At 34.3% G+C, this 14856-nt stretch overlaps 2 protein-coding genes across 2 annotated transcripts; one reads left to right on the top strand and one right to left on the bottom strand.

Moving 5' to 3' along the window:
• Positions 1-3744: 3744 nt before the first annotated feature.
• LOC131657849 (uncharacterized) lies at positions 3745-4699 on the top strand. The gene is made up of 2 exons (XM_058927205.1): positions 3745-3778; positions 3933-4699. Exons 1-2 carry the CDS (start codon positions 3745-3747, stop codon positions 4697-4699), a joined length of 801 nt encoding a protein of 266 aa, XP_058783188.1.
• Positions 4700-8414: 3715 nt separating this feature from the next.
• On the bottom strand, positions 8415-9711 carry LOC131655359 (F-box/FBD/LRR-repeat protein At1g78750-like). Its single transcript, XM_058925242.1, has 3 exons — positions 9309-9711; positions 8782-9221; positions 8415-8693 (listed from the first exon to the last, which is right to left on the bottom strand). The coding sequence occupies exons 1-3, from the start codon at positions 9709-9711 to the stop codon at positions 8415-8417; spliced, it is 1122 nt and encodes a 373-aa protein (XP_058781225.1).
• Between the last annotated feature and the right edge of the window lie 5145 nt (positions 9712-14856).

Raw genomic sequence — 14856 nt, 5'->3', positions numbered from 1 at the left:
ATACCTGGAGAGTTGTGACTGAGTTGTTGATTTGAGTGGTAGGCACCGAATGAAATACTTGCGTTTTCTAGGGTTTGCACTCAAGGATTGCCCTAGAGTTTAGTTGGGTGCATACCCCATCCTTAACTAAAACTTATCAGTAGTATTTTAGAAGTGATTTTTATTAAATATTTCAATATTTCAATGCAATGGTTTGATTAAACATATTTAAATTTTTTTATGAAAAAAAAAGTTTTAAAATATAAATAGTTATATATGATTTAAATAGGATGTGATTTTTATAATAAATAAGAGAATAATTTTGACATGTATAATTGTAATAATAAATATAATATGTATTGGATTGAGATTTTAAGAGATTGTTTTAGGTAAAAAAAACTTAAAAATTTAAGATTTCGTAGAATTATATTGATTTATTAGATTTTTGAAAATAATTGTTTTTAATTAACATTTTTTTCCAGTTTTGTCTTCGTTGAATTAAATTAATTGGTGGTTGTGTTGGAAAATCAGTTGCAAGGACATGGGTTTGAACCTGCCACATTCCACCAATTTATTTTTAAAAGGTGAATTTCAGTAAATTTTGAATTTTGAATTTCAGAGAATTTATATTACAACTCTGTTTTTTTAATGAATTTTAGATATTTTAATAGAATTTTGTATTTATTATATTTTATTATGATTTTTAAGAAATTTTCTCCATCTTTCCCATTTATTTGATTTCTCTTTTATCTTTTTATCATTTTGATTTTACTTTATTTTATATATTGTTTTCTCATCCTTCCTTGTTAGGGATAGATTTTGGAATTTATATATTTTCTTATTTAAAACAAATATTTTTTTTTATGAATTCTATAATTTATCCACAAAAGTACAAACATGAACTCTAAATATATTTCAACAAAAATAATTATTATATATAGGTTTAATTCCAATTTTGATCCCTTGTTTCTCCTGATTCACGAAAATGATCCCTCTATTTTAAATTTAAATAATTGTGATCCTTTTATTTTAGATTTAAACAGTTTAGTCCTCTCTTCATACTTTAGCACTTAAAATTAATGATATTTTTCACTTTTTAAATGACAAATTACTTGTAAAACATGACAATTATATGAACCTATTAATGAATTTTGTAGATAAAAATATAAGTTAACAAATAAAAAATCTCGTCGATTTTCTTTGAAAAAACATGAGAGGGGGACTAAAACTGTTTAAATTTAAAATTGGGAAACCAAAATTGTTTGAATTTAAAATAAGGGGACTAATTCCATGAATCAGATAAAATAGGGGAACTAAAACTGTTATTTAACCTTATATATATATATATATATATATATATATATATATATATATATATATATATATTTATTGTTAGACGCTAGGCTTAAGGATCTAGAGGGGGCGAATAGATCCCTCAAAATTTTTCGGACTTTTCTTAAACTTAGGCGAAAGCGTTTCAGGATCGACTCGCGTCTATTCCGAACCACTATTGAAAGAATTAGATATGTGTTTAAACTACAAAATAGTTATGAATTAAAGATGAAAACAATTCTGAGAATCAATCGGTTAAGCTAATATAGATCGTTTAACTATTTGCTTGATTGACTTTGTTTGCAATGACTTGATAATAGTTGAAGCAATGTATCAAACACTTGGTGATAATGTCCAAATTGATTATGATTCAAAGTGTGGTGACTTGTGATGATTATGCAGAATCTTATCACACAAGTTTAACACTTAACAAGTTAATCAATTTGCAATTATAACCAGAAATAAGCGAAACGTAAACAAAAAGATAAAAGCAATAAGAACACGATATTTGTTCAGGCAGTTCGTCGATCGTCCTCGCTACGACTACATCTGCCTCCAATTCCAAACAGGAATTGGGATGTCTTTCATTATGATTGAAAACAGTTTGTACAAAGAAGATAACAAAGCAATAACGATAAAACCGATTATGTTGATTCTTTGTATCTTCTTCCCCTTGATCTTAAGTCAGATCAAGTATCCTCCAAGAGCTTATCGTTGATTCCCTTTCTGCAGTGTTATGAATTGCTCGAACCTTTGTTCTTCAATCTTCACACTCAGTTGAATCCTTGATGAAGCCTCTTGATAAAAACCCCCAAAATTCACCAATATTGGAGGACAAAATCCGCTGATTTTATTCACCAAAAACCCCACAAATCTTCACCCACTAGGAACCTTCAATTCCTTTCCATGGACGTTATCGATCTTGATCACAAACCCTCAACGCAAGAATGATTGTGTGTAATTGTGTTGGAGTTGAGAAGAAGAACGAAGATGAGAAGCCTTTGTGTATCTTTCAGTTATTGGTGTTGAAGATGAATAATTAACAGAAAAAAGATATATATAGGTGCTGGTACGTTGATGCAGAGCAAACACATAATTTGGAAAGTTTTGAGGAGATAGGTCGACCTACTTCATTGATTGGGTCGACCTAAATGGAGCAGATTCAACCAAGTTATGATTGTTGCCAGTTGGGTCGACCTGTTGGGGATTTGGGTCGACCTAAGATCAGTTGAAACTGGTTCTTGGGATTTTTCTTCAGTTTAGGTCGACCTGAGTACTTGGTTGAGTCGACCTAAATGGGACAGAAGTGAATCTTCTTTGTTTGCTTCAGCTTGAGTCGACCTAAGGACTAGCTGGGTCGACCTAACTGATACAAAACCATATGCTGAGTAACTGAAGCTTTATAGGTCGACCAGGGCAAGTGGTAGGTCGACCTAAAGTGTCTTAGATAGCCAAAATCCTACTTTTCCTTGAGTCATTCACTTGTGCTTTTGTATTTGTTCACTTAAGATGTTTGCCATGAATCGAAAACTTCTTGATGAGTGTAGGCTTGTCCTTACACACACACACACACACACACACACATATATATATATATATATATATATATATATATATATATATATATATATATATATATATATATATATATATATATATACACATATATATATATATACACATATATATATATATACACATATATATATATATATATATATATATATATATATATATATATAAATCATAGACTAATTGAACACCTTGCAAATAATTATAGTAATTTTTATAACAAGTAATATAATTTTTTAATAGTACACTTTAATATTATTTATGCTCCTTAACTGAATGTATGACATTAAATCATCAATTTGATTAAGTGTTACTTATTGGGTGAAAGTGTGAGTGATTAAAGTCCCACATTGTCTATGAATGGGTAGAATGTTAGATTTATAAGAGAGATGACTCATTTACCTAACACCTTAAGGTTATGGGTTGAGATGTGGTGTCTACCTCTCTTGTGATCCTGGAGCATTGTTCCCGTTGGTGCTCTCGACTCTCCTGGACTCCCCAACAGGAGTATTAGAGTCGTGGTTCGCTTGGTGGGGGAGCGAGAGCTGGATCCGGTGTTGGATCCTGTTATAGAATGTGGGGACTAGATGTTTGGAAAGGATTGAACCTTAATTTAGCGGGTAGGGTGTGCTTAATCAATTCTATGTTGAACGCCATACCAATCTACTCTTTGTCTTTTTACAAAGCGTCTTCGAAGGTTCTCAATGAGATTCGTGCTATACAAAGTTCTTTTCTTTGGAATGGTAGCGAATTTAAAAGGACAATTCATTGGGTTCGATGGGATATGGTTTGTAAAGAGAGAGATGAGGGAGGATTAGGAGTGAAGAATGTGGAGGTGATGAATGTCGCGTTGCTAAGCAAATGGAAGTGGAGGATTTTAGCGGACGAGGAGGCGGTTTGGCGCATAATTTTTATTTCTAGATATGGGGATGTGAAGAGGAAGGTTCTTATTGGGGATGTTTCGGTTATCGAGAAGACCGACTCTATTTGGTGGAGGGATATTCTCTTATCTGACAATTATATATGATTACTCAACCATAATTTTTCAGGTGCTGTTTCGTGTAACATAGGTAGCAGGGCTGACTCTCCGTTTTGGCACTGTTGCTGGGCTGCCAATCAGCCACTGACTGCGGCATTTCCGGAGCTTTATATGTTGGCTGGCCGTGATGGCCTTTCTGTTGCTGACGCAGGAATTCACACTAGCACAGGCTGGGTTTGGAATGGCAACGCCATTTTTGAAGATGTTGGCGCGGTTAAAGACTTCTTATGGCAAGAGATGTACTTGTCCATTCAGCATATTATCCCTAATCCCACTGTTAAAGACAGTTTTGTGTGGAGTATCACTAACGAAGGAGTTTTCACGGTTAAGTCTTGTTATGAGAGGTTCAAAGCCAAGTTGTTTGGACTCTCCATCGATCCTTCTATTGTTAAAGCTGCATCTCTTTTGTGGAAGGTAAAGACTCCGTCTAAACTTCTTTTTTTCGGGTGGAGGATTATTCACAATAGAATCGCTAGTAAGGCTCAATTGCATAAGAGGGGTATTTTGGATAGTAGTGTTTTAAACTATGTCTTTTGTTCCGTGGTAGACGAAAATTTATCTCATCTTTTAGGAGGTTGTGTGGTAGTCGTGGGTGTTTGGAAGAAGGTCTTCGAGTGGATTGGTGCCATTGATGTTTTATCATTGGAGGAATTTTTTAGGTTTCCTTTTGCTATGCATAAGGTGAAAAGTACAGATTGTAGGGCTACTATAGCGGTTATTTGGCTAGCAACCGTGTGGGGCATTTGGTTGGAGCGAAATGCGATTATCTTTAAGTAGGAGTCGTTTAGTTTTACCAATTGTATTTCAGCGGTGGTTTCTAATTCGTGGTTGTGGTTATGTTCTTTTTACAAGCTAAAAGTTTGTTGTAATTTTTACGTTTGGAATGGTCTACCACTCACTTGTTTTGAGTAGTAGATGCTTTCCGGTTTGTTTCTCGGGCAGAGTACCCCTTTTACTCCTCTTTAATCTCATTGCCTATTGGAAAAAATATTAGTATTTGACTTGGTGGGATAGAAGCTCATGATTGGTTGACAGTGTAAAAATATTTTACACTGTCAGTGCATACTCCTTTTCTTCTTCTTTTTATGCAAAAAAATATTAATTAATTTTATTTTTTTAATTTATATTTTAAATTAAAATAGTTATAAATGGTTTAAATGTGATGTGATTTTTATAATAAATTAGAGAATAACTTTGATGTCTAAGATAATTGTAATACCTTGGTTCTCCGATACCGATAATTGTCGTTTAAATTAGTTAAGTGGCCATTAAGGAAGAATGGTTGAAATCAAAAGAAAATAGTTAGAATCTGACTACATGACAAGTTGGTAAATACCACTTAGTTAAAGGGTAACATGGTCATTTTTCACTTGAATAAGTGTATTAAGGGTTTGTTTGGATGCCCATTTCATTGTCTTATTCCATCAAATCAGAATTTGGGTAGAAGCAAGAAAGAGAAGAGAAATAACTCAAGTGTACCATGTTCATATTTCCATTTTTGTAACTTTGGAACAACTCTCACTAAACAGATAATAACTCTCTGCTTATAACTCTGATTTAAGTGATTCCAGATATTTCAGAAAGCTTACGAAATTCCCTTCAATTTGCATATGAGTTTCGTTGCTTGGATGTCTATATTGAAACAGAAAAACATGTTTGAAGTTGAGCATGAGATGCTGAAAGTTGACAAAAGAGGGCTACGGATTCGATGATGGTGGAAATAAAGTTTGGAGCATGATGGGAGTTCATTTGCAGCTTAGCTATCATCTTAACCTCCATAGATGCAAGGTGAGTTCCAGAATTAGATACTTGGGTGAGTTCCAGCTTAGCTATCGGTATTTTATAAAAGGACATAATGAAGATAGATGGACAACACAAAACCGATTTAAGAAGAATAACCCCCCCCCCCCGAGGTTGATAAAATGATTCTTGCACCCTGAAAGTCGCTTCTTCAATTTGATCAATAGTGGATTCCAAGTTGAAATCCTCCTAGGATTGGAGCCAATGGGAATGCCAAGGAAATTAAACTCTTTACCTTCCACCCTACAAGAGAGGAAAGACGACGCGTCCTCCATAAAGTTTTTGCTAATATTGATACATATAAGCTTACTTTTGTGATAGTTAATGCCAAGACACAACACTAACTCAAAAGCCCTCAACACCGTCTTGATAGCCCACACATGCCTCCAACTACCTTCTCCGACCAATAAAATATCATCCGCAAATTGTAGAATATCAACCTTGCAAATACCGTTAATATTAAAATCTTTGAATTCCCCAATCTCAACCGCTTTCCTAACCAACCCCGTTAACCCTTCTGCTACTAAAACAAAAAGAAACGGTGAAAGCGGATCTCCTTTGTCTCAACCCTCTCTCCATCACAAACTCTTTAGTCAGGCTCCCGTTAACCAACACCGACATGTTGCTATGAAAAATCAACAATTTCATCCATCTCATCCATAGATCACCCCATTTTCTTAAACATTAAATCTAAGAAAATTCCAAACTACATTAAAAAAAAAGGTGTTTTTTTTTTCATTTTTACTTATATAAATTTAATTTCCATCAACAATTTTACTATAGTGGTAGAAAAGCAGTGTATAAAATGATTTTTATACAAAATAACATATTGGTAGTTAAGTTGTATTGTTCGAATATTTATCATATTTATATTTAGATTATAGTTTTTATTTCATTTTAACCTATAGTGACATATTTAGTTTTTGTTTTAGAGTATAATTAACATTTAAATTTAGAAGTTAGAAAACTAAAAAAAAAAAACCAAAAAAATTAGTTAAATTTAATAATTTATTTATTGAATGCAAATTTTTTGAGTGAAATCAATTACAATTATAAACTAGTAAGATACCCGTGCTTCCGCACGGGTAAATTTATTTAATATTGTATGAAATTAATTAGATACATATAAATTTTTAATAAATAATTTAATTAAAAATAAAAAATATTATATAAATTTAATTATATTAAATAATTATATAAAAAAAGAATTTGGAAGATGAAGATAAAAAAAATGAAATTTTAATATTTAAAAATAAAAATTATCTCTCAATTTATAGTAATTATTGATTAAAATAAAATAGATACTTTGTTGATAATGACCCGTGAAATAAAAAATTTATTTGATCTGATATAAAATATATTTAAATACAAATGTAAAATGAAAAATAATCATATGAATTTAATCGTATTAAATAATCTTTAAAAAAAATCGTGAAATGAAGAAAAGAAAAAAAAATTAAAAATAAGGATATTATCTCTCTAATAAAAACAATGATTGATTAAAATAAAAAAAGTATTATGTTGATAATGACCCGTGATATTACAATATTTTTAATTTATAAAATTAAAAAATAAATTATTTTTTAGAGTTGATACATAAATAGAGAAAAATAATTAAAGTGAAAGTAAGAAAGTGTGGGAAGAAAATTTGAGAGAAATTTGAAATTTTAATTAAGAAAGAGAAAGTGTGTAATGATCGATTAAAATAAATTAAATATTGTATTGATCCGTGAGATAAATAAATATTTAATTTTATTAAAGTTAAAAAAAAGATTATTAATAATTTTTGTGATTAAATGAAAAAAAATTAAAATGAAAGTAAGAAAGTGTGGGAAAATGAAATGTGAAAGAAATTTGAAAATTTAAGTAAGAGAGAGAAGAAGTGTGTTGGGGAGAAAAAGTTGGTTATTGAAAAGTTAAAAAGTTGAACCAATGAGAGGCCGACGATTGGCGCTTGGTTATTGAAAGGTTGAAAAAGTGATATGTGATTTTGTTAGTTACCGAATTGCCCTTTTTTATTTGTAAAAATTTTTTTAACTAAAGGCATAATAGTCAGATTGGTCAATCTTTTATTAATTGTTTGTATTAATTAATTGTTTGTATAGTAGATAAATGATTTTGAGTATAATCAAGTCGACACTTGAGCAACACACACTCATTTAAAAAACAAACATTTGATTTTTAAATTCGTCGATAAAGTAATAAAAAAAATTTAATATAAAATATGATAATTTATTTCATTATTTTATAATTTCAATATTTTATAAATATTTGACTTTTAATTTCGCCTTAAGCCTCAACATTGGCAACAGTGGATATTAGATACAAGATTATACCAACTTCTAATTTTTATTTGAAACTTTCCTTTATCCAATGTTTCTATTATGATGCTAAGATGAAAGAATAATGTTAAAGTCTGTTTGGTATAACAAGCGAAGATTAAAGAAAAATAAAATTGCCAATTATAGTCTGTTTGGTATAACATGGTGCGGCCAACAAATAGAGTTGATTGCACAGACAGGCAGATAGCATTATCTAACAAGTTGAAACAAGTACCAAACCTTTCACTACTCAACCAATGTAATTATGTGCCTTTACTGCAAGCAAAATAAATCCTTCTTAAGAAGTTGACTTTGTTTTTCACAGTGGATTGCAGTAAAATAAATCCTTCTTAAGAAGTTGACTTTGTTTTTCACAGTGGATAATCAATGATTTCAACTTCAGCTGATGGCGAATTTTGAATCAACAAGTCTACTATTCCATCTGGTATGGGTGCAGACGGTTCCAATCCTGCTTTAAATGATTTTCGTAACTTAGCAGCTTCTTTCCGTGACTTCATTTTCTCTAACTTGGCTTCCATCAGTTGCCATTCAAACGAATAAACAAGTGATTTCTTTTTCACTTTCAACAATTTCAAATTGCCAAAGGAAGGGAGCTTGGTCTTCAATAAATTAGAATTTAAAGAGAGAAACTAAGCAACGAGGATAGAGTAAATCAGTCTTATGCAATAAAGAAGAAAAAATATCACAAGAAAATACTAACAATTTAATGTAACGTACCTGAAGAGTACTTGTAGTGACCGTCAATGATTTTATATTTTCAAATTCTAACAACCAGCTTAGTAGTAACAAAGAAGGGTTGATATCCTCCAATGAAAAAACTACTGCATCAATATCTACATGCTTAAGATAAGAAAGATCACTCCCAAAGACTTTTTGATATGGTCTACCAGTAAAAACAAAGGTAACAAGACTTGGAGTTAAAAGCTCAATTTCAAAATAATCTTCGGAGTAATTTTTTGTAGTGAAATTGACAAGGGTTGCACTTGATATGCAGAGGCTTAGTGTATTCCTCACAGCGAAACTGTCAAGGATCAAACTATTCAACCTGTTAAAGGCTGAAAATGGTTCAGCGCGTACATTATCGTCTGCACAAAAGGCAAACCTTTCCAGATGCAAGTTTGTTAATGAAGGTAAATTGAAAGATTTTGGAAACAATATTTTGTCCTCAGAAGGGTAGAGTAAAAGCCTAAGCTTAAGATGTGTTAATTCTGGCAAATTGAGAGAAAATTGTGCAATGTCAATGTCTTGATTGAAAATAGAAAGATTAAGATGTGTTAAAGACTGAGATGAAAATAATGTAAGAGGAATTTGTGGAATGTTACAATTCACACAGAGCCCTAATTGCTGGACATTGTGTGAAATAGCATAATTCACAACCCTTTTGATTAGATGAGGCCGCAAGGGTCCAGTATTATCGAAATCCACATACTGCAGCGCTAATGAGGAATCATGAAGAGATAAAACCTTAGACACAAATTTGGTGAATTTCCTGATAGTTCTAAAGTCTGATATATGAAATACAAGTGCAGGAAGACGTTTCCATAGATCCTTCCATCTTACCGACAGAATGCAAGTTTGAACTGCATCTTTGGTATTCAAAAGTGAAAGTATGTGAAGTATAATGCAATCCGGTAAGTCGCTGAGCATGTCTATAAGTTCATTATCGTTGAGTTTAACTTTCTTTGTCTCAGACATTCTGATAAATACCTAATCAAAACGACAAAAAAAAAACGGAATTATTGTTTTGAAACCGATTCCCCATATATGGAAAAACACACAACAGCAAGGAAAAAGAAGAAAATACTTCTGCACTGATAGCAGCAGATCAACACCATAAAAAAAAAAATAGAAAAGTGAAATGTGAAATACCTGGAGAATTGTGACTTGCGTCTTCTAGGGTTTGCACTCAACGATTGCCCTAGAGTTTAGTTGGGTGCATATTCATTATTTAGTTGAATGGCATGTTACTTATTTATAATACATGATTTTAAATAGGGCAATGCTAACGAGTGTCCGGGGCACTCGATAAGGATCATTAATTAGTTTTTGATTCATTATTAATCTTTAAAAAAAGAGTTTATTAATTGTATTATTTAAGACAAAAGATTTAAATTTTTTAAACCATAAAAAAAATTAATACGTTATATTTATTATATTCAATTTTTATTTATTGCTACTTGTTTGTGCACATTTTATTTTCAATGCCTAGTAATTTTTATTTTCAAATAACACTACTATTTGTTTTCATATTTAGTTTAAAAAATATACAGTGGATAAAGTTTTCTTTATATTTTTTTTTTAAATTTATCAAAATATTTGAATATTTAAATTGAATATAAATTTTTGTGTGTTTTTTAGTTATTATTTTTTGTTTTTGAAATATTTTATTGTTAATTTTTTATGAGTTTTAATTTTGCTTATTTTGTTTTTAGTAAATGAAATTCTCATTGAAATATAATAGTATTGAAATGAAGTTTCAATATTTGAACCCCAAATTCATTAATTTTCACGTGTATAAATTATGTTGCATATAAAAGTGAAATTGAATGAATAAATTAATTTGAGTCAACATAATAATTAAATATATTTAATTATCATTTTTTTATAAGAATAAAAATATAATTAATGATCACTTAATACTCCTTATCCAGTGCCCCTGAGGCACTGGTTAGCAGGACCCTTTTAAATAAAATTAAAATTTTAAATAAATTTTGTTTACACGTACATTAAGAGATGGCATTAGTATTTAAGTTATTTTTAGTATAAATTAATTTTATACAGTGAACCAATAATAATTATGTATTCAGCCAAATTAGAATGTAAATTTTAAATTATATATAGAATTTAATGAAAATACACCGAGTAAATTATACCGTTAAATTTATAGAAATTTGACTTTTTCTTTAGATCACATATAAAATATGGATTTAATGGAAATATACTGACAGTATAAAGCAGTTTTACACCGTCGATGAAATCATAACCGTTAATTTTTATAGTAAAATTTTGACTTTTTCTTTAAATTATATTAAAATATTTCTTTTTAATGGTTGTGATGCACTGACCGTGTAAAATATTTTACATAGATATCACTACCTTTAAGCTCATAAAATATTTCATTTTAAAGAATGTGATGCACTGACCGTGTAAATTATTTTACACTCATAACACACTACCTTTAAACTCTTATTTATATGATTTGAAACTTTAAAATATTTTGAATATAGGTTTGTGTAATACTTCTTTGCATTTGCATTGACTGTATACTATCATTAAATTATAATTTTTATTAAATATTTTAGGCTTAATTACAGTTTTGGTCCCCTATTTTTCCTGATTCACGAAATTGGTCCCCCTATTCTAAATTTAAACAGTTTTGGTCCCCCTATTTTAAATTTAAACAGTTTTGGCCCCCTTTTCATAATTTTGCACTTAAAATAACGTTATTTTTACATTTTAAATGATAAATTACTTGTAAAATATGACAAATCATCGTATATAAACCTATTATTGAACTTTGTAGATAAAAATAAAACTCAAAAATACAAAAATCTCATCGATTTTCTTTGAAAAAACATGAAAGGGGGACTAAAACTGTATAAATTTAAAATAGGAGGACCAAAATTGTTTGAATTTAAAATAGGGGGACTAATTTCGTGAATTAGATAAAGGTTTTTTCTTTAGCCACTTCCCTATGGGGGTCACCCCCAGCGAAAAACCCAAATAACCCCTGCTTCGGAAATGAACTTCCGAAGCACTTTTTTTTTAAATAAAATTTCCAAAATTCGGAAGTGCATCTCCGAAAACACCTCATGGGGGGTGTTTTCGGAGATGAACTTCCAAAAACACCTTTGTTCAGATTTTGAGGGGTTTCGGAAATGAACTTCCGAATTATGCAGAAACTGGTTTTTTTTAATGTTTTTCACAGTCTCGTATTTTTAATTAAAGGAAACTAGGAAATAAAATAAGCGACATATAAACATAAAATACTAATATGATAAAAATAGTAATATATACAAGCCGATCCAAATCCAAATAAAAATAGTGTGCTAAAGATACAATCCGAAAACAAAAAATAAATAAACCCGACCACTATTGGGTGTGCCTAACCCTCTCACCCTGGGCCATCCTCTGCCGCCTGTATGCCGCCGCACGGCCCGCATCAGTGACGATCATCTCCATCACGGCGACTGCCTCTGGACCGCCCTGATGAACGACACCTCGATCCAACGCGTCCCGCCCAAGCATCTATATTCGCTGACAGATCGGCAGGAGATCAATGGCGTGGTCATCCTCGGCCTGCTGGTTCTCCAGGATCTCCTCGTGTGCTGGCCTAGGAGCGCCGGGAGCGTCAGGTGTCAGCAGAGGATGAGACACCCGGTAGAACCATGTGACGTACCCCTCCACACTGTGCCAGTCCTGGGTGACCCGCATGAGACGGTACTCCTCCGGTACCACATGATGCTCCCAATCGTCCCACATGGCAGTGAGCTGCACTCTGGTCACTGTGTCGGGAGCAGCCTCGAAGGGTGACCTGGGTATCATCTGCACGAATCCGAACTGCCGCATGCACCGCTCAGGGAGATACCGGACCATGATGGTAGTCCCGCATGCCAACCAGCCAGAATATAGAGATATGCCGTCAAAGGGGACAATCTGAGTGTAGTTGCTGAACGGCCTCCAGGTGATATCGTCGTGCATCGTGCGGTCCAGGTACCCACGGTATGGTCCCACCGCATTGTTCCCCCTCTGGAGAACGTATCTGGCGGCCCTGGGCATGGCGTCAACGTACGCAGGATCGATGTGGAAACCGTGGATGCGGGAGAAGTAGGAGATGATCCAGCTCTGAAACATAAATAAATACGAAACATAAGTAAATACGAAACACAAATACGAAACATAAATAAATACGAAACAATTAAAATGAAACGTACCATGAGTAGTGTGCAGGATCCAACCAACTGTCTCGTCCTACAGTTGGAGGCCTCATTCAGCTTCTGGTAGAGGTATGCCAGAGTAGCTGCCCCCAGTTCCACTGGTGAACGGTATCCAGGTCCATGAAGTAGCGGAGGTAGGTCACGTCGACGTACCTTGCACTCTTGTCCACAAAGCATGCAGCGCCTACCACATGCATGTACCAGCACCGGAGAGCGCAGCCGCGGTGATACTGTGTGAATAGATCGTCACCCGCGGCTTCGGCATCGGCCGTCGCGTCCAGGTGGTGCTCGAAATAGCGGCTCAGTGTGGTGAACCGGATATGAGGCCCAGATGTCGTGGCGCACTCAAAGTCAGCAACTTCGGGCTCCATGCCCAAATAGAGCGCCATCCACTGACTGGCCTCGACCCTCTGGATCCGGGAGTGGGTCAACAGCGGCCCCCTGATGGGCAGGTGGAGAAGACACTGCACATCATGCAAGGTGATCGTCATCTCCCCAACCGGCAAGTGGAAAGAAGACGTCTCCTTGTGCCAGCGCTCCACAAATGCCCCCTGCATGCCGTGGCTGATGGTGGTGTACCCCGTCATGCAGAGCCCGCTAAGCCCTGAACCTCGCACCGCGTCGTTAAACCACTCAGCTGCTGGTTTAAACAGACTGAAAATATTTCGGGTATGGTTCACCATTTTCAAAGGATCTCTCTCCTGTTACAAAAAAAACAAATAAAAGCATATGTTAAATAGACTGTTAAGAAAATATCGAATAAGCGGTTAAATTAAAAAAAATACCTCTCCCTCCCAGATACGCCTAGCGACGTGGTCGCGGTAGGATATCAGCACGGAAGTGTCAATGGGCCCTCCCGGGTAGCTGTCCTCCTGCTCATCCTCCTCCCCAGGTGGAGGGTCAACATCCGGTACCCCCTCCGGCTCAAGGTATGGCACTGCCACCTCCTCCTCTCGCTGGCGGGAAGATACCCGAGCCAGCCGACTCCTAGATCCAGATGAAGAGGTACCCTCTCCCATGTCCACGGGAACTCGCACACGGCGTCCCCGGCCCTGCCCCCGTCCCTGGGTCGACGCCAGCTGCGCCGCCGCCCGCTCGCGTCTAGCCGACGCAGTCTGGGTCTCTCTACCCTGTCTGATGCGTGCTGGTTGGTTGCCTGACATGTTCCTGTAAACAATTGAAATCGATTAATATGCGAGACAAAAGAAAAAACAAAAAAAAATTGCACTTCTGATACAGTTCGGAAGTTCATTTCCGAAAACTGGGATGGAGGTGTTTTCGGAAATGAACTTCCGAAACACCCCTGCGCAGAACTTCTCTGCAACCTCCAATGGCAGACCCCAAAATCAAACTTCAAAACAACCCATAATGCTTCTAAACAACCTAAATACTACTAACAACCTACCCCTATATCATTTATGCAATTGAAAACAACCCTAACATGCATTTGAAATATGGATCTAACAAATATAAAACTTACAAATTGAGTGATTTGAGGCCTTTTGAATGTAGTATAGCAAGGTTATTGGAGCCTTTGATGCAGCCTTGGAAGTGTGTTAGCAGAAAATCTCAGAGGAGTTGAGTTTGATATTGGTTTAGGGTAAATGATTTGGGGGAAAGGGGCTGTTTTGCTTAATCTGCAAAACGCGCAATATTTCGGAAATGAACTTCCGAAATGGTGTTTTCGGAAGTGCATTTCCGAAATAAGTCAAATTTTTTTTAAAAAAATGGCGCTTTCGGAGATGCATCTCCAAAAACACATTTTTCTTGCATTTCGGAAATGCATTTCCGAAGTCAGGGGTAGTTTGGGTTTTTCAGCAGAGGTGGGCTAGAAGGTTGGGAGGTGGCCAAAGAA

The sequence above is a fragment of the Vicia villosa genome, linkage group LG3, assembly GCF_029867415.1.
Source record: "Vicia villosa cultivar HV-30 ecotype Madison, WI linkage group LG3, Vvil1.0, whole genome shotgun sequence".
In the NCBI taxonomy this organism is placed as follows: Eukaryota; Viridiplantae; Streptophyta; class Magnoliopsida; order Fabales; family Fabaceae; genus Vicia; species Vicia villosa.
This window is presented reverse-complemented; position numbering and strand designations above follow the sequence as displayed.